The sequence below is a fragment of the Solea solea genome, chromosome 3 (genome assembly GCF_958295425.1).
Source record: "Solea solea chromosome 3, fSolSol10.1, whole genome shotgun sequence".
In the NCBI taxonomy this organism is placed as follows: Eukaryota; Metazoa; Chordata; class Actinopteri; order Pleuronectiformes; family Soleidae; genus Solea; species Solea solea.
The window spans coordinates 25,127,136-25,152,268 of NC_081136.1; the positions used below are offsets into that span (position 1 = coordinate 25,127,136).

A 25,133-nucleotide genomic window follows, 5' to 3' on the forward strand; every position below is an offset into this window, starting at 1 on the left:
AACCAAACAGCCAAATAAATAAACCAGGTATTGCCTGACTGTATGTATAAGCATGTATTACAGAACAAACCGTAGATATTTTATTTTAGAGTGTATTTTACAGTGTAGCTAACGATTATTTTCTCAATCAAGCAAATACTTGTTTTGTCTGTAAAATGTCATTTGTCAAAGTGTTTACCAGACCTGAGATGTTCTCGATTGTCTTGTTTTGTCCACAAAGCAAAATTATTACACTTCAATGACTTCTTTGTTATATGGAGCAAAGGAACCAGAAAATATTCATTTTAAGAAGCTGAAAAATCTGAAAGCTTGTTTTAATTATTGAAAACTAATTAGCAAAATAGTTGACGATTAATTTAGTCATTGAATCATCGAATAACCATAGCAGCCCCAACTGTCACTCTCCTTTGAGAAGCACAAACATCTCAAAAGAAAACTTTTCATGAGCCCAGAGAAACAACCTGTGTGCAGCTTTATATCCCAATATATCCCAATATTATCTATAAGCCATATTGTCCAGCCCTAAGGTAGTAACATGAGTTAAATCAAGGTTTACCGTACCATGATGAGCTGAACATCACTGTATTACTTGGTGGAAATGCACCTGTAGGCCACATCCATAGTACGACATGTTAATTTAATAGTCCACACTGTACAATAATCTGCATCCTAACTAAGAACATAAAATTGTATATTACATTAAACAGTGGTTTTGTTTAATTTCTAAAAGGGGTACAGATGAGAAATGGCAATGGTGAAAAGCACACAAGGTAGAATTTAAAGTGTTCAAGTGGAGTCATGGGAACCAATCAGGAAGTGAATGTGAGCGACTGCGTCATCATTTCCACACAGAAATAAAACATTCCCTATACGATGTTGGTCCCTTTTTTTTCTTAAAAAGTTTTCTGTAAACACAGCAACTAGTCATATGCCAGGCCTGTATGTGGCGCTGTAACACTGCCAGAGAAATACACCAAAAACTAAGAATAAGACGTGCAGCATGTACATAAAGCCAGCTGGGTCAAACGTTAGGTTAGAACTTTGACATCATTGTTTTTGCAAAGTTGCGTATTAGTTGTATGCACCTAAAGCCGATAGAATACAAACTGTTTTAGCAAACATGTGCGTGCCCTAAAAAGTTGAACATTATGTGTTCTTAACATGTAGTAGCATGGATGTAGCCTTGTTGTATGTGTGTGTGTGGGGGGGGGGGGGGAGAATAGGGGGCTCAATATCACAATCAGCAGGGGACCCAACATTTCTGGTGGTGCCCCTGTATATGTAAATGTATGTGTGTGTGTGCGTGTATTTACTGTTGACATTTACAATAGTGACGCTTCGCTTCCGTCGCCGCTCGCGTTAATGAACGTGTTTACGTCTGTGTAGGGGACGTGGTGTAGCGGCGGCGGCGGCGGCGGGCGGTAAATGAGACGCAGAGCGTGTCACAGTCACGACTTGTTGCCCTCAGCGGTGGCGGAGCGGAGGCGAACTCAGAGCGTGGTGGAGCAACAGATGCCGAGCGAAAACAAAAAGTGAATGTCGCTGAATGAAGGTGGAGGAGTGAGTCCCTGCAGCAACATGACACGGATAAACAAAGAGAAAGAGAGAGGCCGTGTTATTACCTTGGCCGCAGCGGAGGAGGATTCAGACATTATCTCCCGTCAACTTCTCTGCTTCCACTTTTTTCCGCTCCGCTGTTTTTTTTCTTCTTCTTTATCTCCTCCTGCCCGCGCCTGTGGAAACCCGCACAGCAGCGGCGGCTGAAGCGGCAGCGGTGTGACTGCTCGGCCCCGTCACTGTGGGACAAATACTTTCTCTTTCTGAATGTTTTTTCTTTGCTTTCCAAATGTCTTCTCCTGTTGCAGCAGCCCGCTTCATCTGCTGGCCACGGCCATGGCGCGGCTGTCTGCGCGAAAACTTCTTTTGTCTCTGCTGCGAGTGTTTTCCCTTCACACGTCGGCGGCAGCGCGCGAGTTAATAATCTCTTCCTGGAAGAGTCTCTCTCTCTCTCGCTCGCTCTCTCTCTCTCGCGCGCGCGCTCGCTCACTGTCTGTCTCTCTCTCTCTCTCTCTCTCTCCCCCTCTCCCTCCCTCTCTCTCTCTATCGCTCTCTCATTGATCTGGATGTGTGTAAAACGGCGAAATGACGTGAATTCCCAGCATTGAGCCATGCCCCCTTTTAAAGGGAAACCCGAAGCAGGAAATCGCAGCAGGTCGCGTTTGAAACACACACACACACACACAGGTTTGCGCAGATATTCTTCCGAGGACCCTAGTCGACTTTAATTCCTTTGGACAGCCTAAACAAAGTATTATCCCTAACCTTAACTATATCAAGTGAAAGAAGAATAGAATAGAATAGAATAGAAAATACTTTATTAATCCCTTGCGGGAAATTCTTTTGTCACAGCGCTCCAGTGTACAAAGGTAACAAATGTTGTAACAGCAATTTTTTTGGAAATTACAAAATTACAAACTATAAGAAGAAGTAGGAGTAAACATAAGAATAAAATTACAAAATTAAAGAATACTATTAAAATAAGAATAAATTTACAGAGTTCTATTAAAATAAGAATAAATTTACAGAGTTATTTATCATACAGAGGAATTGTACAGCTTAATGGCCACAGGCAGGAATGATTTCCTGTGGCGTTCTGTGGTGCAGCGTGGTAGAATAAGTCTCTTGCTGAATGTGCTTCTGTGGCTGGTCAGCACATCATGTAGAGGATGGAGGGAGTTGTCCAGTATGGACCTAATCCTGGACAACATCCTTCTCTCTGACACTGCTGTCAGGGAGTCAATCTCCTCTCCAACAACATGGCTGGCTTTGCGGATGAGTTTGTTAAGTCAAGCCTAAACTTATCCAGTTACTCAGATATGAGGTTCTGCCTCATTGTTTACTTGAAGCTCTTACTTACTTCTAGCTCTTATTTGTACCCAAATGTTTAAATGCACTTATTGTAAGTCGCTTTGGATAAAAGCGTCTGCTAAATGACATGTAATGTAATGTAATTAGGACCAGGTTTTGGTCCTGACATGGTCAGTGTTTATGCCAGAAAGGGTCCCTAAAGTACTCACACACGCACACACACACACAGGTTTTCACAGCTACTCTTGTTAGGACCCTGCACTGCACTGATACAAAACTGTATCCCCAATTACAGGAGGTGCATTGGTTTACGTTCATCTGGACTGCTGATCCAAGATATTGTTAGCCTTAAACCAGCGGTCCATGGGCTACATGCTGCCCCCCAATTGATTTCATTGGGGGGCAGCATCAGGTTCCTGTCTGTTTTTGAAATTTATGGATTAATTTTGCATCATAATAGCTTTTTACTGTGAACCACAATCCACATCTCTATTCTAATTTAAACCACAGCCTCAGAATTGAGGTTCTGCCTCATTTTGGTCCCCACCAGGAGCACTAGTAAAATGTCCTTTAAGTATGGGTTTAATTGTGTGTCTTTAATGGGCAAGCAAACATAATGGATTCGAAAGCAAACAAAAGCAATGCTCACTTTATTATTATTTCCTACAATTTATTTTTGCAAATTCCAGTTTTGTTTGCAAATTCAAATTTGGTCTTTGAGAATCCTACACTTTTGTTTGCAAATCTTTTTGCAGAGACACAAAATTAACTCCATACTCCATACTAAAAATGTAGAGAAGTGACATTTTCATTTGGGTCACACAACCAGAGCTGGTTCAGCTACACTCCTGCTCTCTGTCTCCCTCTTCCTCTATTAGTGGTACAGCAGCCTCACAGCAGGAGTCTGCTCTTCTTTCTGTTCTTCTTCTCTACTTCATTTCCTCATTTTTAAGGAATTCTGAATAAAGTGGCAGAGCTTTTTGTGTATTTTCGCATTCCAGGGAAGATGCATTTTAGTGACAAAGGCATTTCGACTTGCTCGCAAACAAAAGGCAGTAGTGTAGGAGCAGGTGCAGTTTCTCACAAATGGAATAGTAAACTGCTAATAAAGCTCCCTGTGGGTTTTTGTCATGTGACTGGGACTGTTGTGTGATGTTATGTGAACTGCAGCTCCTGTGCGTCATTAAGTCATATTTTTAGACTCACCTAAAAAAAATCCTGAACAGAAGACTGGAGAGAAACTGTTTTCAGTCTTTACTCCATGATTATTTACCAAACACTTTTACCTTCTTCACATTTTACCTGTGTGAAGAGCAGAGCCAGCCCAAGGCACATGCAAACTAAGCAACTGCTTGGGCCCCTGGGTGATCAGGGGCCCCAAATATTGTCTTTACATATATTTAGATATCTAAATAGGGTTGAGCCTAAGTTATTTGTCTTCATTTTAGAGTTGCTCATTCAGTACACATTTGCACATCTGTTCTAAGTCACCACACCACAATACTAGGCTACTTTTATGATTATACTGCCCTCTAGGGTTAAAAAACAAGAGTGACAGTGGTTTGGTGTAAATGACACAACTCTAATGGATGCAATTTATAGTATTACATTTGTATCAATAATGTTCAAGCACTGGCTACTCCGCGATGGTGGTAGGGGGCCCCCCAAATCAAATTCAGCTTAGGGCCCCATAAAGGCTTAGGCCGGCACTGGTGAAGAGGAGAATGTCTGCATTTGCTGTACATGCACTTAACCCTTGCCGTAGGTGCACCCATGGTAAATTGCTGTGGGGATAACACACCACTCCTTATATGAACATCCTCGGGGGGGTGTTTATAGGACACATATTAAGGCTTAAAAAAAAAACATTTTCATCTTCTTATGTGTTGTTGAGTCAAAGTTATGATTCATTTTATATAGCATTTTTTGATATAAAGTAGCAATAATTGTGCAGAAGTCACAAAATACACTCGTGTGGCCAAGTGAACTTTGAGCTGTGATGCATTTCCTTATTTCACAAATTCAATCCAATGTAGTAGTAGCGCAGGTGTATTTATATAGTTGGTGAAAATGAAAATGATTGCCTAGGTTGTACTTGCTTTGCTCTGCTCTGGACAGGTTGTACTAATGCTTTCTGTTCTCAGGGTTAAACCATAACCAGTTCATGCTTAACTATACCTAAACCTACCCAGTCACGTGTTACAATAACAGAGACACAGAGATACACTTGTCAGACTGGTTTACTAGGTTTTTCTCCAATGAAAGCTTTGTGAGATTAAATGGCAGGATAAACAGCTGTGCTTTATTTAGTCCATTTAGCATGTGATGCCAAATGTAACTATAAGAGGAACCTTAGAAATGAGATATAAACAAATAATATTTGTGTTGTTTATTCTTACTTTTAAGTAATTATGCACTTATGTAAACATACTTATGGGTAGTACAGTGTATGCCACTTACTGTGACACACTTTATCATTAATTAATTACATACAATCTTTAAAATCTATTAGAGGTCATAATTAGAATTTTATAAATTACTATTTTTTTTATTTACTTTTTTTTATTTATTTCCTTTAGACCAAGACTTACTTGTTATTTTAGTTGTTACTTTATCATCAAAAAGAAAAATACAATGTGCAGCTGGGAAGAGGCAAATTGTCACAATTTTAACTTATGTGACACATGAATAAAAGTGTAAATGCATTGAATTTGACAGTAAGTGGGTCATATTCTATCTATGAGGGAGCCGGCTGTTTCAGCCAGTGGGACGTACACATTGCACTAATGAGATTACAGTATGCAGATTATTATTCATTATATTACTGAAAGTCACAAATGTAATCTCACACATCTACCTAAAGAGAATATGTAAAGTACTTACATATTTATTAGACCACCACACAAAGCCACAGCTGCCTTAAATTACAGCATTGGTAATTATCAAAATATTTTTTTATATTTCTGTAATGGTTAATAAACCAGTATAGTATAGTAGAAGCTCTTTAATAAAAATTATATTTAATGTTTAAATATGATGATTATTATTGTTATCCATGAATTTTCAAATGTACTAAAAATAAATCAAAGCCCATATTTCTTGATTTAAATGTCAAATTATAGTTATTTAGTTGCATTCCTGAACAGAATGGTTGAATGTTATGCTGGATTCATTTTTGACTTCTCAGAGAAGAAGCCCTGTGAGCCGGCTCAAATTTGGGTATAAAAAGGTGAATTCAGTTTGTTATTTGCCAAATAAATAACAATAACAAAAATATATACATTTTTTGTTTTTTTTTCATTTGCAAAATATCAGACAATTAACCTCATATAACAAAAGAGAACAGTCTTGAGGTGGGGCTACAATGGTCTGATCCTACAGAGCACACATACCACTACCAAAAGCCATAAGAAAGAAAGGAAATTAAATAAATAAATTAAAAGCAAAGATATTGAATTACTGGAGATCATTGTCTCAAAAATAAGTTTTGACATATTTAGCTCATTTTCCATAAATGCATAATTTGATACTGTATGTAAACTTATATCATGTGTATGAAGTGATATGGCCTATGAATTGAAATACTGTATGTCCATAGTCATGGCAACAAGATACAGCACCGAGGCGCCCCCAAGCGGACAATGGCGGCGTTACAGCGTCATCATCAGCTGGGGGAAAGATAAGTTTCGGTTTCCAAACATCAGAAACGAAACAAAGACTGGGGCTGCTCTCCCCCCGCCTCCTTTGAGCTCAACAGAAGCTGCAGCTCGTCGCCTTCAGACCAGGAGGGTAAACGACACGGAGAGAGAGCGTGTCCGAAGATGGAGGAAACAGAAATACTGAAGTTTATTTGTGCCAACCAGGGAGTAGTGAACACCGACGAGCTGCTCTACAATGTGTGCTGCAGTGACTCCACTGACACCCTGTCGAACGGGGACAAATTTGCTCTGTGTTGTATCAACGGGCAGCCGAAGGTGATGGCCAGGACCAGACTGAGACTGTGCAGAAAAAAGGACTGCCCGTGGTCGTGCGGGGGTCTCCACCTGTGTGTCAACTTCCTCTACAGCGGATGCTGCTCGAGGTAAACTACCTAAGAGGTGTTAATTGAACTGACATTTAAAGGGACAGCTAGCTTAACATTAGCCTATGATTTTGCGTGAGCACTTTACGAGGAATAAATGGAAATAGTGATTTGTTTTTAAATTTCTTAACACGTTAGTTCGTGTTTAACTTAGTTTAATAAATAAATTACCCTCTGTAAAGGCCAGTTTCTGGGTTGGTCAAAGTGCTAACGTCACCTGGTTTAAGGGCCTTGAATCACGTGGTGCGTTCACGTACACTTGCAGCAGTTGGGATATGTCGTCCTCTCACCTACAAGTTCACGTAATGCGTTTAACAGATGCTCAAAGACACTAAAAAGTACTCACTCTACAAAATTATACGTGAGGGCAGGTCTCAGTTCCAGCGTGTAAGATTTGGATTAAACAACCTCCATTTGGTATTAAAATAAAAAACAACAACAAAAAGTATAGTTGCAGCGAGTAGCGACAGCTCTGTACTGTGGCACTCCTGGCTGCTGATTGTTTGCTGGTAGGTATTGTTGTTTTCCATTTCCAATAAACAATCATCTTTCGTTTAATGTATTATGCAATTATATTTAATATTATTTTGTTTTTCTTGCTATCATATTTATGAAGAGTATGGACTTGATTATTGCATAATCAAAAGCTTGAAACAACTAAATGTTTCAATTAAAGTCAAAATTGAAATATAGGCTTCTATTTTGGGTTCATATATTTGTACATCTGACTCCAGATGTACAATGTACAAGAGATGACTCAGTGCCTCCCCAGTCATGAACCTTATGACTGGCACGTCACTTGTTTAGAGTTATTATGACTAGTCATTAAGTTATTGTCCTATTTTTGAAGTATCGTGTGATCTTTATTCCACAGTAAGAGTTTCTCCTCTCATTATCCCAATACACTGTGACCTTCAGCCCTCACAGTTATCAATGCAGATAAATCTTGCATGAGTCAGAATTAAAACCCACGTTTCAGAGCCACCCTGTAGCCACTTATTCAAATCACATTTGCTTTATCAGATGCTGTCGACCTAACCTCATCCTGATCCTGCATGGTTTTATATTATTTAAGATGAAAATGAACTGATGACCCCAAGGATAACTAGAAATGATCTTTGGGGATTTTTTTTCTGGGGGTCCAGAGTAGTGATAGGTAAACACTCAAAATATTATTGATTAGTGATCATTATTATTATTATTGAAGTACATTATTTTTTTCATTCATTAGTTTTTTGATTGAGCCGGTTTGTTGTTTTGCTCATAGCTTCTCCACATTTGGAAAACACTCACTCACGAGAAACAGTGCCAGTGAATCAACTGATTGGACAAAACTCAAGTGACAGGAATTACTGATCCTGACAGCATTAGCCAGTCAACAGTGACTCAGTGGCCTATCAAGTACACACCTTGTAGAGCAAAGACTCAGCACTGCCATCTGTATTTTCTTTGGAAATACACGAATAAGAGTTAATTTTATGAGGAAATAAGTTTAATATTCATTCGGTGTCAACTGCCTCCTCATGAGGGTCACAGGGTCACTGGAGCCAATCCCAGCTGACATAGAGGGAAAGGTGGGGTATGCCCTGGACAGGTTGCCAGTCCATCGCAAGACCAACGCAGAGACAAATAACCTACGGTCATTTTTAGAGTGTCCAATTAACCTCTGCGTGTTTTTGGACTGACACCAGAGTATCTGGAGAAAACCCACATATACAGGGGAAGAACATGCAAACTCCAGTATTTTTGCTGCAAGTCAATAGTGCTAGCCACTACCCCCCCGTGCGATCCTGAGTGTAATATGTTCATATCAGTTCAGAGTTGAATAGTCCATGGTTTCTGATTTATTCACGTCTTGTTTTCCACACAGCCTACAAACAGTCAAACTCATGCCGTGGCTTGTTGTTTTATGACAGGAGAGTGTGCAGCTTCTGCCATGAGCTGAATTCTGCGTACAATGAAGGGATACTGAAACAGCATGAACTGGAGAGTCTGAGCAGGACAGAGCTGTGCACACTGCTGCTGCAGAGCGACGCCACGCTCCTGCCTTCTGTGAGTCTGACAACATACACAACACCAGCATGTGCACGTTGGGGGACTTACTCAAATCACAGAGCTTGAACAGGCTCCACAAGTGGATTAGAATTAAAAACAACAACCTTGTTCTGTTTATTGAAACATAGGTCCCTGTAAACATTAACTGGATAGTTCAGTTTTCTTTTAGGGCTGCACAATATATTGGAAATATATTAATATAAAATATTAATATACACATAATATATATATATATATATATATACATATACATATATATACACACAAAGGGCTGAACAAAGTAGAGAAATTATCTAATTGGGATGTTTGTTTGTTTGTTTTTCAATGCAATTTAATCTGCAATTACAAAAATACATCAAACTGTATGTCAACATAGATTTAAAACTTGACCATGTATTACCACATGGCACCATCAAATGTTTCTTATAATGTAACTTAAGATATTGTTTATAGATATTGTATCACATTGGTTTTTTTTTTGTTTTTGTTTTTTTAATTGGTAGAGAACTTAGAGTAATCAAAATGGAGCAACTCAATTTTAGCCTTTGCAATTTGCCAGTTTGCACTTTTTCAAAACGGATTACAATCAATATTTTCATCTAACCACCTTTTCCCCTGCTTCCTGTTCTTCCTTTGTCAGATATGTCATGATTACAACAATAAAGGTGAAGGGGAGTTTGGCCGATGTAAGGACGGAAATGACTGTAAGAGACTGAACATTTGTGAGCGTTACCTGAACAGTGACTGCCACTGCTTCAGGGTGCATGATTTTCACGCTCCACAGCCACTGAAAGTCCTGCAGAGTAAAGGTTTCCCCGACACTCTCATGAGCTCTTTGAAAACCATTTACATAAATAAAGAGGCCATCCAAAACTCTGATAAGGCCTCAGGCGAGCACAGCAACACGCGCAGCCATAAGCGGAGAAATCCAAGGTCCTCTAACAGTGATACGTCTGCTGCTGACGACTGCATGAGCGATGCAAGCAGTGACGGTGGTCTGAATTTGCCACAAACGGAGTGGTACGGACGGAGAGGTGGTCCCCTGGGAACCAGAGGTAACCAGAGCAACCTTCAACAGCAACAGGGATCCTCTTCCCCTAGCGACATCCTTACTTGTATTGATGACTTGGATCTGTACACTGAAGACGGTCTAGGTGAAGACGCCAGTCAGAACCAAGAGACAAACTCTACTACCAGTGACCCTGCTGATGACAGCAACAATGACTCGAGCAGCGACAGTGATCAGAAGAGAAACAGACAGCAGTACCAGAATAAAGGGAGAGGTGGTCACCAGGGCAACAGGGGTTCGACAGGTAACAGGGGCTACGTTGGAAATAGAGGTAACAGAGGTTACAGTGGAGGCAGAGGTAACAGAGGCTACGTTGGAAATAGAGGTAACAGAGGTTATAGTGGAGAGAGAGGTAACAGAGGCTACGTTGGAAATAGAGGTAACAGAGGTTACAGTGGAGAGAGAGGTAACAGAGGCTACAGTGGAGATGGAGGTGTTAGAGGCTACAGTGGAGATAGAGGTAACAGAGGCTACAGTGGAGATGGAGGTGTTAGAGGCTACAGTGGAGATAGAGGTAACAGAGGTTACAGTGGAGATGGAGGTGTTAGAGGCTACAGTGGAGAGAGAGGTAACAGAGGTTACAGTGGAGATGGAGGTGTAAGAGGCTACAGTGGAGAGAGAGGTAACAGAGGTTACAGTGGAGATGGAGGTTTTAGAGGCTACAGTGGAGAGAGAGGTAACAGAGGTTACAGTGTAGAGAGAGGTAACAGAGACTACAGTGTAGAGAGAGGTAACAGAGGCTACAGTGTAGAGAGAGGTAACAGCGGCTACAGTGGAGATGAAGGTAACAGCGGCTACAGTGGAGATGGAGGTTTTAGAGGCAACAGTGGAAATAGAGGGAACACAGGAAACTACAGCAACCTTAAACAACGGGCCCGTTCCACTAGTGACATCCTCGCTTCCCTTGGTACCTTGCATCCGTGCACCGAAGACGACAATGACTCATGCAGCGACAATGGTGAGAAGAGAGGAGAACAGTGGAACATGACTGAAACTGCCAGAGGGAGAAGAAGACAAAGACCAGTGAGAGGTAAACTTCATCTAGAAAAGCTGAGTGGAGGAAACAAGAAAAGGTGAAATGTAAAACCACAAATCAAATCTCTTTTTTCCTTTAGAGAAAACGGATATATGTCTGTTTTTCATCAAAGGACGATGTATACACGATGGTGAGTTAACAATTAAAAATCTAAGGTCATTTGTACTTGAACGTGATCATCGCAATATTGAGAACTGTCACTCCTACTGTTCTTGTCGTGCATGTGTCCTCAGATGACAAGTGTTACAGAGTTCACGACAAGATGCCGTACAGGTGGCAGGTCAGAGAGGGCGACCAGTGGACCGCCCTGCCTGATAATGAGGAGATTGAGAGGGACTACTGTGACCCCAAAAAATCACAGAGGTACCTCAACTGACGTCTAATGGGGATTTATGTTAGCTGTGTAATTCTGGTACAAGATGTTGTTTCTTTAAGATATAATATGTAACATTTCTGCATTAAAATTATGCTACATGTTTTTTGAGTATATTATTATATTAGCCAAAATGTCTCCATCATTCTTTAAATCCTTAGAGACTTGGGTTTCAGGAAACTAGAGTCCATGAATTAACACTCTACGTCTACTGTCTTTAGTAGTAAAACCCCACCAGTGCATTTTGACACGATGACCTGCGGACAGAACAACGTACGGCGACTCTCTACTCCTAACTCTTTGGTGGAGCCCACCTTCATGTACACCACTGAATGGATCTGGTACTGGGAGGATGGCTCAGGGATATGGAACATGTACTCTTCACCTGTGAGTAACTGGAGTCACACGCATTCCTTTTCACTCAGTGAGAACACACCTGAGCACTTTTACCTCCACGCATAATGTAACCCATTTCACGGCTAAAAAAAATGTCGGCAGCACAGGCGTCACAACAGCTTCTCCAAGGACGGCGACTAATAGCAGTGGGGATAGTAGCCAGTGTTGCTAACTCCTCAGTCAGGAAAGTAGCTATTGTCCTGTAGCTGTCCTGTAATTCGCTAAATGATGTCCTCACCTCATTTGCATAATTGGCAGTGTGTATGTACTTGTAATGGACGCTTTGGGAGAGAAGAATAACATCATGGGAGAGACAATAAAGTGAGTAACAAAAAAACATCCTAAATATGTTTAGAACTACAAATGAAACGATTCTTGTTTCGGTTTTTTTAATGTCACAATTCCGACAACCTTCCTCCTTTAAGCGGGCCGGCAAAAGAGACACTCTGGCTCACTTGTTTTTTTCAGTTTAAGTTGTAATTTTTTAAAGTAGTTTTATATTTTAGGTTTTATTTATGGATCAGCCAACAGCGGCGATTCATTTGCAGAGGGGTGAACATCTCCTGCTCTGACTGCAGCCAGTCACTAGATTGTTGGAGGTTATATGAGGAAGATGGCTGTTACCCACACATGTACAATTCAAACATTAATGAGCCTGATTTCCTGGGAAGAAAATGTGCAATCGAGTAACGCTAGAATGACACAGTATTAATGGCACCACCGAATACACAAACTAAACATGAGTTGGACACAGAACCTAGTAAATATGGCCTTTCCCTTATCAGGCTGTTAATATATCATAATATATATAATATAATATAATCAAATTTGAAGGTGGTGGAGCTGCCCTGCATTGAAGCAGATCAATAGATCCATGGTTCTCACTGTTTATGGCAGAACAATTTGGTGGCCTCCATTAAAAATTGTTATATGTGAAGCTACAAAAAAAAGTGGCTTTTTGCACCATTTAATTAACCTCTTTGTCATAAACAAGTGTTTTTTTGTTTTTACTTAAATTCAGAGGAGGCAATAATCCCTACATACCAAAGTGACTGCTGATTGAACACACACTCATCTGTCTTGTTTGCAGGGTAGTGGACATGACACAGCCGACATTGACAGCACCAAACTGGAGCAGAAGTTTCTGATGACTGACAAAGATGTGGTGGACTTTACGGCTGGCTCACAGTCATACTCGCTCAGTTTCCAGGGTAATCAAATATTATGCATATTAGTCGCAAGCTTACAGTAATAAAATATCCAAGTGGTGTAATAGTAATGTTTTTTGCTTTTACATCAGACATGATCCAAACAAACAATCATTTTGGCACAAAGAGGCTTGTGAGGAGACGACCCCAGTTTGTCTCTGTAGCAGACGTCCTGACAAAGAGCGTGAGGTACAGTGTCCAAAATAAAGTGCACATCTCCTTTTATTCAAACAACAACACTTAACTACTTTGGGGTTTTTCTTTTTGTTTCCAGGAGACCTAAGAGTCAAACAACCCTTTGCCATACACCAGGCCACTGGGATAAGACGCAACTTCCTGAAACAGGATACAGGGTACTATGAATACAACTCAACACCTGTTGTAGAGGGATACTTGTGTGGTTGGCAGAAGTGTTTACACAACATCAACACCTTACTACACCTCACCTGGCTGTGCTCTGTGTCATGGAAAAACCAAGAACAAGTCTCCCGAGGGGCATTTTGAGTTATTTACAGACTCTGAAAGTGTGATTTCTAAGCTTTCCAACAGTGTCACACATGGGAATCTGAAAATATTTAAAGTAGATGTGGCCATTTGAATTTAGGCACTCCTCAAACTGGTTTAGGAAGAATTTTAGCCTCATAGATTTACACCTTCTGGGAGCCAAGAGACAATATCATAATTTACATAGTCTAACCCCCTCCTGGTCTAGCTGTCGGTGACATCTGATATCTGGTAGCCCACAGGACATAAACTATTGTAGTGAACAATAGTTATCAATAACAGGTCTAGGGACCCTGAGAGTTCTATGAAGAGGTCCCAGGGGGTTCCCAGAGAAAACTAATATGAAATATGAATATAAATTTCATAAAAATGAAAAGCAAGAAAGGTAATATACTTAATAGTTAGAAGTATCAAAGATAGATACATATTTCTTATAGTAAATAAAATGAACGAAATTTCAACTTGCATATTCTGTAAAAAAAATCGTTTTCTCTTTGTTGACTCAATTTGTGCTGGGCCGACTTGTTGCTGGTTTTCTCATGGTGGGTCACATTATGCTGAGTGAAAACATGGTTGTCAGCAGAGACAGTGCGTAAAAGAAAACAGAAAAGTAATTTAAAGCTATAACATGTATCTCTGTATTAAGCTAAAAGAAATGATTAAAATATTATGTGTTTGAATAGCGCTTGCTACTTTCAATGTACCCTTATTAGCCAAAACACTTTCTACACAAACCAGATTATCTGCCAATACTGATATCGGTATGATACAGTCATTTTAGACATTTTAAACTATGAAGCTGTTAATAACACATTTGTTCAACCATTGCAAGCTATTTCAAAGACAAAATTCTCCTACTGTGTAACAGATATACTGTCTGTGCATGGTGAAGCATGCAATAAACAGATTTTTATCTGTCCGGTATCTGTTTCAGTGATTTTGACCAGTGTCTGACTGATACTGAGTATTTAAAACCCACAGACATCTGTATTTATATTCAAGGTAACGGACCGTTCATTGGTCACCTTTTAATGATGTCATCTGCTTTGTCGAGCTGCTGCTTTGTTTTTAGGGTTAGCCTATGAAAATTGCTGTAAAACATTTAAACACACTGATTGCTCCTCTGTATTCAATAAAATGCTAAGACTCTTCAGTGTGATGTCACTCATGTGGTGGTCATTAAAATATTTCACAATAAAAGCCTAGTTAAAAAAAGAATGAATTCCGGGAACAGAAACTTTAGAGTGCTTTTGCTTAGAAATGAGTAAAGGACATGTTATTTGTGACAGCATATCACAAATATTATTAACTGAGGGAGGGGGAAACCCGTCAGTGTTTGTCAATCCATTGGGGGGTAATTGCCACCATGTGCTAGTTCCTGTCACAATCTCAGTTGGCCCTGCTGCCAAACCAGAGGGACCTTCCCACCCACAACTCCGTTCACCCCAGGTCCATTTGAGCACCAACAAAAACACAACGCTGGGGCACCTAGAGGACATTGATAGGTCTTCTCGTATCCCATACCACAATCTATTTACAAGTGCACATAGCCACATAGAATGCAAGTAATTATATAGTCCATGATGACACCTAGGTTGCAAACCTCCCGGGGTGGAGCAGCTATCGACATCACGGCAGACTTAATCTTTACTGCTTTTGAGTACGAGAAGGTTGGATGACGTCCAAGTTTTAATCTCTAATCATTCAGCTGACAAGTGTCTGTGGGGGAAGAAGGGCGGAGGGTTTGTATCGGTGTGTGTTGTTGGCATAGGAACGAAAGCTGAGGCCATGGCGGCGGATGATGACCAAGAGGCAGCATGTTTAGAAGTCTGGAGGAAATACTGATACCCAGGTATCTGATGTTGCCTGCCTGCAGAGGAGTAGATGATGTTCTTTGAGAGCTTGAGTGTAACTGGTTGAAGAAGTTAAGTTTGCATGTTTTGTAGCAAAAGTAATACATCGTCTGCATAAAGGCTGAATTTATGGTCTAAGTTTTTTGTCAGCAGCAGCAAGTAGATCAATGAATATGGCAAAGAGGGAAGGAAAGATTGGACACCCTGCCCGGTGCCCCTCTGAAGAGTAAGAAAGTTTAATTATTTGTCCTGAGGCACTGGGTTAACTGCAGTGTACTGGTTAGTTATGTATTTTGTCCCAAAATCAAATTTATGGAGCGTAGCATATCCAGTGAGATATGTATTGCTTCCAGTATGTGTACAGCTGTAATCTGTTAAGTTAATTAAACTGCGTGTGTTGTTGGTATCTTAAAATCATATTGCTCAAGGTCTGCCCTTGAGTAATGGCTTATGATTTTAAGATAAGCATTTAGAAGTGATTTTGAGGGAGAAAACTGGTCAAGAGTGTGGGGTCTTTGTCTGGTTTGAGGAGTAGGGTTATTTGAGCAGAGTTCGCGTGTGGAGACAGTGTGTTACATTACCATAATATAAAATACATAAATGTCAGGTACATTTTAACAGAGGATTTCAAACACCTCGAAATCACACACTTGTATATACGCGTGTGTTCCTACCGCTGCCTTTCGTACCTGAAAATAGTTCTTAAAATACATGTTTTGAGTTACTGCAACAGATTTCTCTGTGGCTTTTATTTTATTTTCCAGCGGGTCTCCCTCGAAAGCTCGTCAGATGAATTCAAGGAGATTGAATCTTTGTTCTGTAAAACCATGAAAGGCTTTGACATCGTCAGTATCGAGAGGATTCAGAATATATCACTCTGGGAAGTCTTTCAGTGGTAAGTATGTGACCTTAGGTTTTGAAGTATCTCCTTTAACACATACCTGATGGGTCAAGTCTGATTTGTTACATGTGTACCTGTCAGTTTTTGAAAAATCAACCTCGATCTTAAAATGTGTCTGCAAAAGCCTTAAATGTTGAACATGACCATAAACTTGTTATCTTCATGTTCTAAGAGGCAGTAAAAGGTCTTTAAAGTCTAATGTGGTTATAAATAAAGACAGAAATAGAGTTGCTTTCCAGAGCCCGTTTTTATTATTTGGATACAGTCTCATGTGTTTGTGCATGTACTTCGTATAATGATTCTTTTCTTGTATGTTTTAATGAAGGCAGAAGAATCAGATGAAGAAAGTGAACGGTGGACAGAACGTGAAGGAACGAAAGCTTTTTCACGGCACTGACTCCGAACACATAGATGCCATCTGCCTCACCAACTTTGACTGGCGAATCTGTGGAACTCATGGAACTGCTTATGGAAGAGGTGCAATTTTCTATAGAATGGGCTCTTTGTGCTTCGTAGTTTTTGTTTTGGTAACAAATTGACATTGCGCTGCGTTGTGTTGTGAAGAAAATGAGCTAAGTGAATTAATTAAGTGAATTCATTTTCATAATTGTTATGAAATGCTTTTCTGTCTTGTGTGTGATACTGAATGTAAACTTCAGTTTTAAGAATCCTGGACACTAGTTTAAAAATATTAGCTTACCTGTACATTATAAACTCATGTTTTCTCACAGTAACTCAAAATGCTGATACCTCTTTGTATTCAAATGTAGGAAGCTACTTTGCCCGCGATGCCAAATACTCCCACAGCTACACCAGTAACTCTGCTGTCAAATCCATGTTCATCTCACGGGTGCTGGTGGGAGACTACACCAGAGGTTCCTCAGACTACACCCGCGCTCCTTCCAAGGACGACGGGAATGTAAATCTCTATAACAGCTGCGTGGATAATGTCGTGAGCCCTTCTATCTTTGTGGTGTTTAAAGAGCACCAAATCTACCCAGAGTATCTGCTGCAGTACAGGGCCTCAGTTCAACCCAGCACATCGGTTCAGCCCAGTACGTCGGTTCAACCCAGCGTATCTCCATACCGACCCAGCACATCGGTTCAACACAGCACATCGGTTCAACCCAGCGTATCTCCATACCGACCCAGCACATCGGTTCAACCCAGTGTATCTCCATACCGACCCAGCACACCAGCTCAACCCAGTGTATCTCCATACCGACCCAGCACACCAGCTCAACCCAGCGTATCTGCATACCGTCCCAGCACATCAGCTCAACCCAGCACTTTGCGCTACGATCTCGGCACAGGCACGTACCAGTACAAACCCGCCGAACGCTTAGCCAGTTCTCCTCCCTCCACACCAAAGAAAAGCCCCGACTCCTGTGTCATTGCATAGGTGCAACGTTGAAATAAATAATGTGCATTGTGCACTAGATGACCTATAATAGAAATTGGCTTTGTTTGACGGTTGCTTTCTTTTCTCTATTTGAAATGAGAAGCGGCTTTTTTGCTACTACAGCGTCATTTTTGGGAGGGGTTTTGTGAAGTGTGGCTGAATAACACATTGTCAGTAAAGACTTCTACTGACACCGTGAACCAGTCTGATAAAGGGACAGTTGCTGTTGCCGAAAAGAACATGGCTGTCAGCAGGGACACAAGGAAAACAAAATTCTGTGCCTGCAATTTGCCAATTTATCTTGCTGTAGGATAGCATTTTTCTTTTGGCTGGAAACTGACATTTAACTACAGTTCACTCTCCTACACCAAAGACCATAGAGAAAACCAGCATTTCAAGCTCACTGGGACACAAGAGCTGTAGGTGTACTGCTGCTTATCTGAATGTAGACTTTTAAACACAAAGTTAACACTTTTGATCTAATGATGGTAGCAGCAGTGGATCAGCATGTGTCTTGTTAGACATGGCTGTCTAACAATAAGATAAAGGGGCGATCATATCCCTAAGATATTGCAGACTTTAACCAGGCATGGGTTAAATCTGGTCAGTCACAGAAATCTGTGTGTCCCTGCTGGGAGCCGTGTTTGAAGTAAAAACTGAACAATCACTTTGAAAGGGTTATTCATTATTAACAAACACTACATTGATTAACCACACTTTTGATTAACCAACACTTTGCGAAATCAGAAAAAAAAATGCATGTTCCTTTAAATCTTACAGTGATCTATTTGTTTTTAATGTCTTCATATGAGGAAGCTTATGGTCCTCTTGGCTCTAAACAACGCTTTTTCTTTAACGCTTTCAGTATGAATTTTCCATTAGACAGTTCTAGCACTACTCTGCTCGACTCCGCTCAGTATTTTTTTGCTTTTCCACTTGCGACCGTACCCGGTATCAGGTGCTTTTTTGGTACCTGCTCTGTCAAGATTCTAAGCGAACCGAGCCGATACTAAAAGGTGACGTCAGCTGGCCGCTGATTGGTCCGAGAGTGTCGTCACTGGAAGAGTCATGAGCCCGACGTCGAACGCGAGAATCTAACCTGCCATTTTTTCAAAAACTGGCAAGAGCGTTACAGCAACAAGATGCAGACGTTCTTGTGTTTGGTGCCTGATGAGAGGATCCGGAGAGAGCTGTGCTAGAACATAGAGTGCATAGATACATTATAAATAACCCACTTTGTTCAGAATTCTTTTTTTAAGATTCCAACTTTAACCATGCATTAAAAAAAAATATATATTATTTCCTGAATTTCTGGCTTTTCCGTTATGGAAATCAACAAGCAGTTGGTGTATGTGTGTATCTATCACAAACATCTATATATTCACGTATTGATGATTAATTCATTATATGAAGAGATGCTACACTGCGCCCCAGCCACTTGTTGACATCCAGATATCCTGTTTGCTCAGGAAATATTACCATGCGTTGTTTTCACTGTTGATTATGTGCATTTGAAATAAATGTTAATGAAAAAAAATAAATGTAATTAAATGTTATGTGGCAGTGTTGGTTTCTGTTGTAGCAGCGTCTCCTTCTCTCTCTCTCTCTCTCTCTCTCTCTCTCATTCTCTTCCTGTCCTCCAAAGTGAATTAAGATGAAATGGCACCAGCAGTGGGGCGGGGCCTCATAATGAAATGAAGGCAATACATGAAAAATGATCAATATTATGGCTGCCAGTGCTTACTGTGACAGAGTCTGCACACACACACACACTAATGAGCTACTGCTACCTACTGTATATATACCTTTAGCCCTTAGAACAGAAAGCCTTTAGGCTGCTTTTTTTCATTATTATGTTCAAACGTACAGTATGAACAGAGGCTATAAGAATGTACAATATAGAGTTTCTTATATGCTTTTTTTGTCAGCACAACATTGTTTTTCTTTTTTCTGTATAAACACACCTGAGCAAAAAGTACTCAATGTTCAAAATTGGATTCAATTTGTGAAATTTGGAAGTACAGTACAAAGTTCTCTTGGCTCGTTTTCACGACCAAAAGTAAAATAAAAACTCAGTTATTAAAGCCTCAATAATGTGACCAATAAACTAAATAAAATATAATAAATATTTGAATTTTGCTGGATCATTTGGATGTTGTCCACAACTGAGACAAACAGCTCCGGCTGTACACAAAGAGGCAGTTCCCTGGGTGAGAATGGATTTGGCCGTCACCACCACTGCATCCATCTCTCCTCCTCCCCCTGCTTGCTTCATTATGCGCTCGCTGCCCAGTAAGATGGAGCTGTCCTGTGGTAAATGCAGCTGTGCCCTGCAGGATGCATTAGCCCACCCAGTGACAGTAAATATCCACTGACATTAAGCAGCTTAAGAAGCCACTTCCTGTCTGGTGTATGCCCCGTGGTGGCTACTGTTGCGTCTTGTCCTGGCTGTTGTTTTCCTGGAAGACAGAGCAGATCCTCCAGAGCGGGAGGTTTGAGCTTCCAAGACCTCAGTGTATCACAAGAGCTTATAAATTAAAAATGGCCCCTTCCTTTTAGTTTGCATGCATTCCCCCTGTTGTTTGACGTGTTTATGCTCCTGCTGAGTCATGGTTGTTTTTTCAGTTCTTGCTGATGGAGGAATGCTGTGTCGGCCGAACCCCAGGCTGAGTGGAAGTGAGTCAGATCTTTATTTGGCTTTTAGGAGGAGATGTTTCGTTGAGCGCTTGAAATCTTGTGTGAAACCTGAGTGGATTCATGAAGAACCTGTTGATCAGGTAATTCCACCTCTTTGTCCCTGATTGGCGCTACATTAGGGAAAATAGCAAACAAACTCACCCGTGGTGCACAAACATTTGGAAGAATTAAAAAGGCACCTACTGCGCACCGGTGAGGCAGGCGCCACTAGTACTCTTAAGGCAGAAACAATACATTTTTTAATTTTATATTTTGCTTTAGAGGCCACATGAATAGCAGCCATACAGCGCAATTTGATCTCAAGTGGGCCGGACCAGTAAAATAATAGCATATTAACCTATAAACGACAAGAACTGTCAACAACCTGACATTCCCTGAGAAAAATAAGTGCAATTTCGAGAATGTTATGCTTCATTTACACATACAACTTGTTTCTGAGACTGAAAATGATAGTATTTCACATTATAATGTGAAATTATCACAAATTCATCCTGCGGGCCGGATTGGACCCTCTGGTGGGCCGGTTCTGGCCTGCGAGCCATACGTTTGACACCCCTGCACTAGCGGTTGGTTTTAGCGTGGGTCTGTGAGTCAAACGGTCACTTTAGCGAGCAGCATTTCTGTCCATTAGGGCACCATTTCTTTCACAAGAGTCGGATCAAAGTCTGATATGGTGGGACATATGAAGAGACACTGCATTAGCATTTAACTAGTGAAACACAGCCAGAGTCAGTGTTGTAACATTACATTTGTAATCAATGAGTTGCTATCACAGCAACTGTGACTGGGGTTGTCTCCAAACGGCTTGCTGTGCTGCTGGACCACTGCTTCTCATTAAAGTGTAATTAGCTTCAACGCAATCCCAGTATATGTACATTCATACACACAGTTTCTACTGCAGTAGAAACATGGCGCCACAAGATGGCAACCCCTGTAAAGCAAGGCGCTTGCCTAAAATATCTATAAAAGTCCAATTTCTGGGGCTACAAATGTTTTAATTTTTTAATTTTTAAAAACAATTATACACTTTTACAAACGGTGACCATGTTTACATACAATACACACAATACCAAGGTTGTTTATCATGGTATGGAAGTATTCCGGTAACTCTATGACTTATATATATTACCTTAGCATTTCATATATAATATCATATCATATGTCCTTATTTCAGTTATTATTTCAGAGAATAAGATGGATTATGCCAGTATTAACTGGAATATTTCCCATCATGTATACACCTTACCCCGGTGATGAGTTGAAAAAACTAAAAACTGAAAGCTCATGATTTTCGGAGTAGCCAGTGCTACAAAGGTAACACTCTAAATTGTATAAATTATAGTCACTCTTGGGGTGGCTTTGTATTAATTTGCACTAAACCAGTTTAATGACTTTTTAGATGTGCACTAAATGAGCAAACTTCTACTCTACACACCATTGTTAGTGTTACAGTTTCAACAGTAGTGTGATCAGGGTCTCACCAAGAATCTTCGCTTAGTTAACTTTAAATGCCTTGGGCCGGGTCTGGTCCAAGGGATGTCTTCATAAAGCACCTGAAGTAGGACAATTGTTTGCCATAGCATCCATTGTTTTAAAATGGCTAAAAGCAGGGCACACACAGAAGATAAAAGCAGTTGCATCTTCACCTGAAATCAGCCCCACACTACAAGATTTTGGTCCACATCTGGCTCTTCCGACTGCATTTTTTTTTTTTTTGCTTTTCTCAGCACAAAACAGAGCAAGTCCGCCTCCACGTCTATTTATATTCTGAAGTCACATTAAATCACACGAGTTTCTGTGAGATCCCAAATCCCGGCAATCTCCTCCCTGAAATCGTTTGATTAAACACCAAGTATGAGGTCCACTACTCTGTGCTTTCTCACGGTTAAAACATGATCAGTCACAAAGTGTGTTGTGTTTGTATTGTTGTGCTGTATTTAAAATCAAGTCAGATTTGAAAATCCTCTAGTGTGGGGCAGGCTTAATTTAGCGACGACTACAAGGTGTCATGTTTACTGGAATAATGTAAACAGATAATCTGATAATCTGATAATGGTGGTCAGTGGTAGAATATTCAGTTTCTGCCAGTAAACTCCTTCTGAATGTTACATACTGGACCTTTAATGTAAGGATGCAATCAAAGTACAGTGGTGATTCATATATTGGTTGATTCTGTAATTCTCTAGTAATATTAATTACTTAAAAATGATCTTAATTATCCTTTCAGCCAATGAGGTTCACGCACTCCGACTGCAGTCATGAATGAACTACACCCCTCACGTTCCCGGCATGCACTGTGGAAACAATATGAATGTGTGCGTGCGTGCGCGTGCGCTCGAGAGAGAGAGAGAGAGAGAGAGAGAGAGAGAGAGAGAGAGAGAGAGAGAGAGAGAGAGAGAGAGAGAGAGAGAGAGAGAGAGAGAGAGAGCGGGGTTTGGTTTGGAGGCTGAGGGAGAGACAGTGAAGCTGAGCGCAGAAGAAGAAACAGCAGCATCATTAAGAGAAGGAGAAGAAGAGTAAGAGGAAGGAGAGGAGGAAGAGGCTCATCAGTCGCTAATCACTGACAGCTGCTCAGGTAAGCTAACGTCTACGCTTTTAACTGCTAGCATCATTTATCTCCACGTTTGTTTTCTCGTCATTATTATTATGTTCCTCGGCGTGTCCGTCTCCTGACAATGACCCTCGTGCTCCTCATGCTACAGAGGCTGTTGACTGTATCCCCCCCCCCCATAAAATGCGGTTTTAATTGTAAAAATAAACGCGCGTTTTTTTTGTTGTTTTTTTGCGGTGTCAGGTCTGTGTGAGTGGACGGTTTGTGCAGGGATTCCCCTCAGTCTCGTCTCTGCAGCCCACAGTCACTTCTCTGCTCACTGTATTGTATCAGGAGGGAGGAGGAGGAGAAGGATAGTGATGGTGGGGAGAGAGAGAGAGAGAGAGAGAGAGGGAGGGAGGGAGGGGATCCATTTCATGATTGTGACCATGAGCAGAGAGGATTATAAAGTCAATGTGTACTGTGCAGTGGCGGTTCTAGGTGGTTTGGTGCCTTTGGAGTCAGCCCCCCTCCCCCCCCATAAAAACCAGAACAAATCCCACAAGCTAATAGAATAACAATACATTGGAGTATTAAAAAAACAAAACAATATTTGATTATAAGGCCAGTAACCTCTTATCCTGTGTTCACACCGATATCTGTTTATTTGTCGTGTCGCTACACGCCCATGGCGTCTATTGCACCACTATATTTGTACATTTTGTGACACGGGAACATTGGCCACAAGTCGCCGCATTTTAAACAGAAGTAACGGACATATGTTTTTACCATCAGAATTGTTGTGCTCTCTGTTGTGGAAACGCCTGCAGAGAAGAAACCGTCGTCTTGTGTGGTTTCGCAACACCATACAGAGCCGGACACCACGTGGCGAGCTTCACCGTTAACTTCGGGAGCTCCGTAAGCTCGTCATGCGAAAGTCGAGGGACTCTCACCCATACGGGGCTCCCGAATTTAACGTCAGAGATAAAGTGACGTACTGCTCCGAGTGTCTACACGCAAAAATAATACGTTTCCCTCAGCTGAGTCTGGCCCCCGGCAAGTATTTGACGTCATTTGGAGAATCTCAACACTCGTTGGCCATTGTGTGCCAGATGTGATTTGTGTGACAGATGCGATTTTGTCGCGTCACTGCTCACCAAACGCGTCTATAACGCTACTCGCTTGCATCACGTCCGGTGTAAACCCAGCATTACCCCCCAATGGAAAGGGTGCAGTCACCTCCAACTTTTAAGAGGCGTGACCAAAATGCCCTGGTTCTGCAATTTAATAAACCTACAACACAATCACACATCATCACACAAATTATGTTTTTTTTTTTTTTTATCAGATTTTGTTGTTATGGCTGGGACTGTGTGTACTAACCTCACTAAAGTCAAGGCATTGCATATACAGTACATTGTATAGATTAATGCTGCTTCATTTAATCCAGCATTTTTATTTAATCTAAAATACATTTCATCTTTATTTTGTACTACATATGATTATATTTATTTTAGTAGGAGGGGCAGCTAAACTACAACTAGGTGGCAGCTACAGCTGCAGTCCATGAGCTGGTAAAGACCAACATTATATCCTTAACATCAGTTTGTTGCAGATGTTAATTGCTCTCAGCTTTGAAAATGTCCCATACTGAGCTCACCACATGTTTGGTGTGATTGTTTTTGATTGTTTTTCTGAATGTTCACACATTATCATTGCAACACTGAGAAATGACTCATTTCTACTTGGTAGTTGGACAGAAAAACAGAATAATGTCTTCCTTTTGTCTAAGAGCATATAAAGCTACATGGGAATGCAGGCTGTCGGACATAAGTCTTTCATTACATGCATAACATTGATACTCTTAAAGAGATGACACCGTTGGTTTTGTATTTCTGTTCACCAATTACAATGCTGAATCATAATCTAATAACTTTTGCAGAGTCATTTGGACCAAGCCACTGTCAACCACACCGTGCTGACGCTGTAGATCAGCTCATATTATATTATGAAATGCATTTTTCATTGGCTTAGTTTTGCACCCAATCATATAGATCTGTTTTTTAGGAGACAAAAACAGACTCTACGTCCATATACACATGTACTGTTACAGCTCGGGCCTAAATATTTATGACGCCATACTGCCAGATAAGCAGCATG

At 40.8% G+C, this 25,133-nt stretch overlaps 3 protein-coding genes across 7 annotated transcripts in view; 2 read left to right on the forward strand and 1 right to left on the reverse strand.

Annotated features, from left to right (window-relative positions):
• LOC131456579 (transcription factor ETV6-like) overlaps nucleotides 1-2,023 on the reverse strand; it is a 29,565-nt gene extending 27,542 nt beyond the window's left edge. For both annotated transcript variants that reach the window (XM_058625039.1, XM_058625038.1), the window contains exon 1: nucleotides 1,623-2,023. In XM_058625039.1, the coding sequence (XP_058481022.1) occupies nucleotides 1,623-1,652 (30 nt within the window). In that variant the 5' untranslated portion in view covers nucleotides 1,653-2,023. The remainder of the gene's footprint in view (nucleotides 1-1,622) is intronic.
• A 4,549-nt stretch (nucleotides 2,024-6,572) lies between these two features.
• si:ch73-252i11.1 (uncharacterized protein LOC553517 homolog) lies at nucleotides 6,573-19,302 on the forward strand. Of its 2 annotated transcripts, none has more exons than XM_058625713.1 (12): nucleotides 6,573-6,949; nucleotides 8,866-9,001; nucleotides 9,645-11,103; nucleotides 11,189-11,239; nucleotides 11,343-11,472; nucleotides 11,704-11,869; nucleotides 12,969-13,089; nucleotides 13,179-13,275; nucleotides 13,361-13,439; nucleotides 16,208-16,338; nucleotides 16,670-16,821; nucleotides 17,115-19,302. In XM_058625713.1, the coding sequence occupies exons 1-12, from the start codon at nucleotides 6,690-6,692 to the stop codon at nucleotides 17,744-17,746; spliced, it is 3,414 nt and encodes a 1,137-aa protein (XP_058481696.1). In that variant the 5' UTR covers nucleotides 6,573-6,689; the 3' UTR covers nucleotides 17,747-19,302. The 2 variants fall into 2 exon arrangements, with proteins under 2 accessions (XP_058481696.1, XP_058481697.1); XM_058625714.1 differs by having other exon boundaries at nucleotides 11,707-11,869.
• A 3,564-nt stretch (nucleotides 19,303-22,866) lies between these two features.
• LOC131456083 (synapsin-3-like) overlaps nucleotides 22,867-25,133 on the forward strand; it is a 112,924-nt gene continuing 110,657 nt past the window's right edge. For all 3 annotated transcript variants that reach the window (XM_058624063.1, XM_058624062.1, XM_058624064.1), the window contains exon 1: nucleotides 22,867-23,018. The gene's annotated coding sequence lies outside the window, so the exon portion shown is untranslated. The remainder of the gene's footprint in view (nucleotides 23,019-25,133) is intronic.

What these genes read in the sequence shown, in the direction of transcription:
- si:ch73-252i11.1 (XM_058625713.1), top strand. Translation starts at nt 6,690, where the DNA reads ATGGAGGAAACAGAAATACTGAAGTTTATTTGTGCCAACCAGGGAGTA. An exon ending in TACAGCGGATGCTGCTCGAG is followed by an intron (nt 6,950 to 8,865) that starts GTAAACTACCTA and finishes GTTTTATGACAG; the next exon opens with GAGAGTGTGCAGCTTCTGCC. An exon ending in CTCTGGGAAGTCTTTCAGTG is followed by an intron (nt 16,339 to 16,669) that starts GTAAGTATGTGA and finishes GTTTTAATGAAG; the next exon opens with GCAGAAGAATCAGATGAAGA.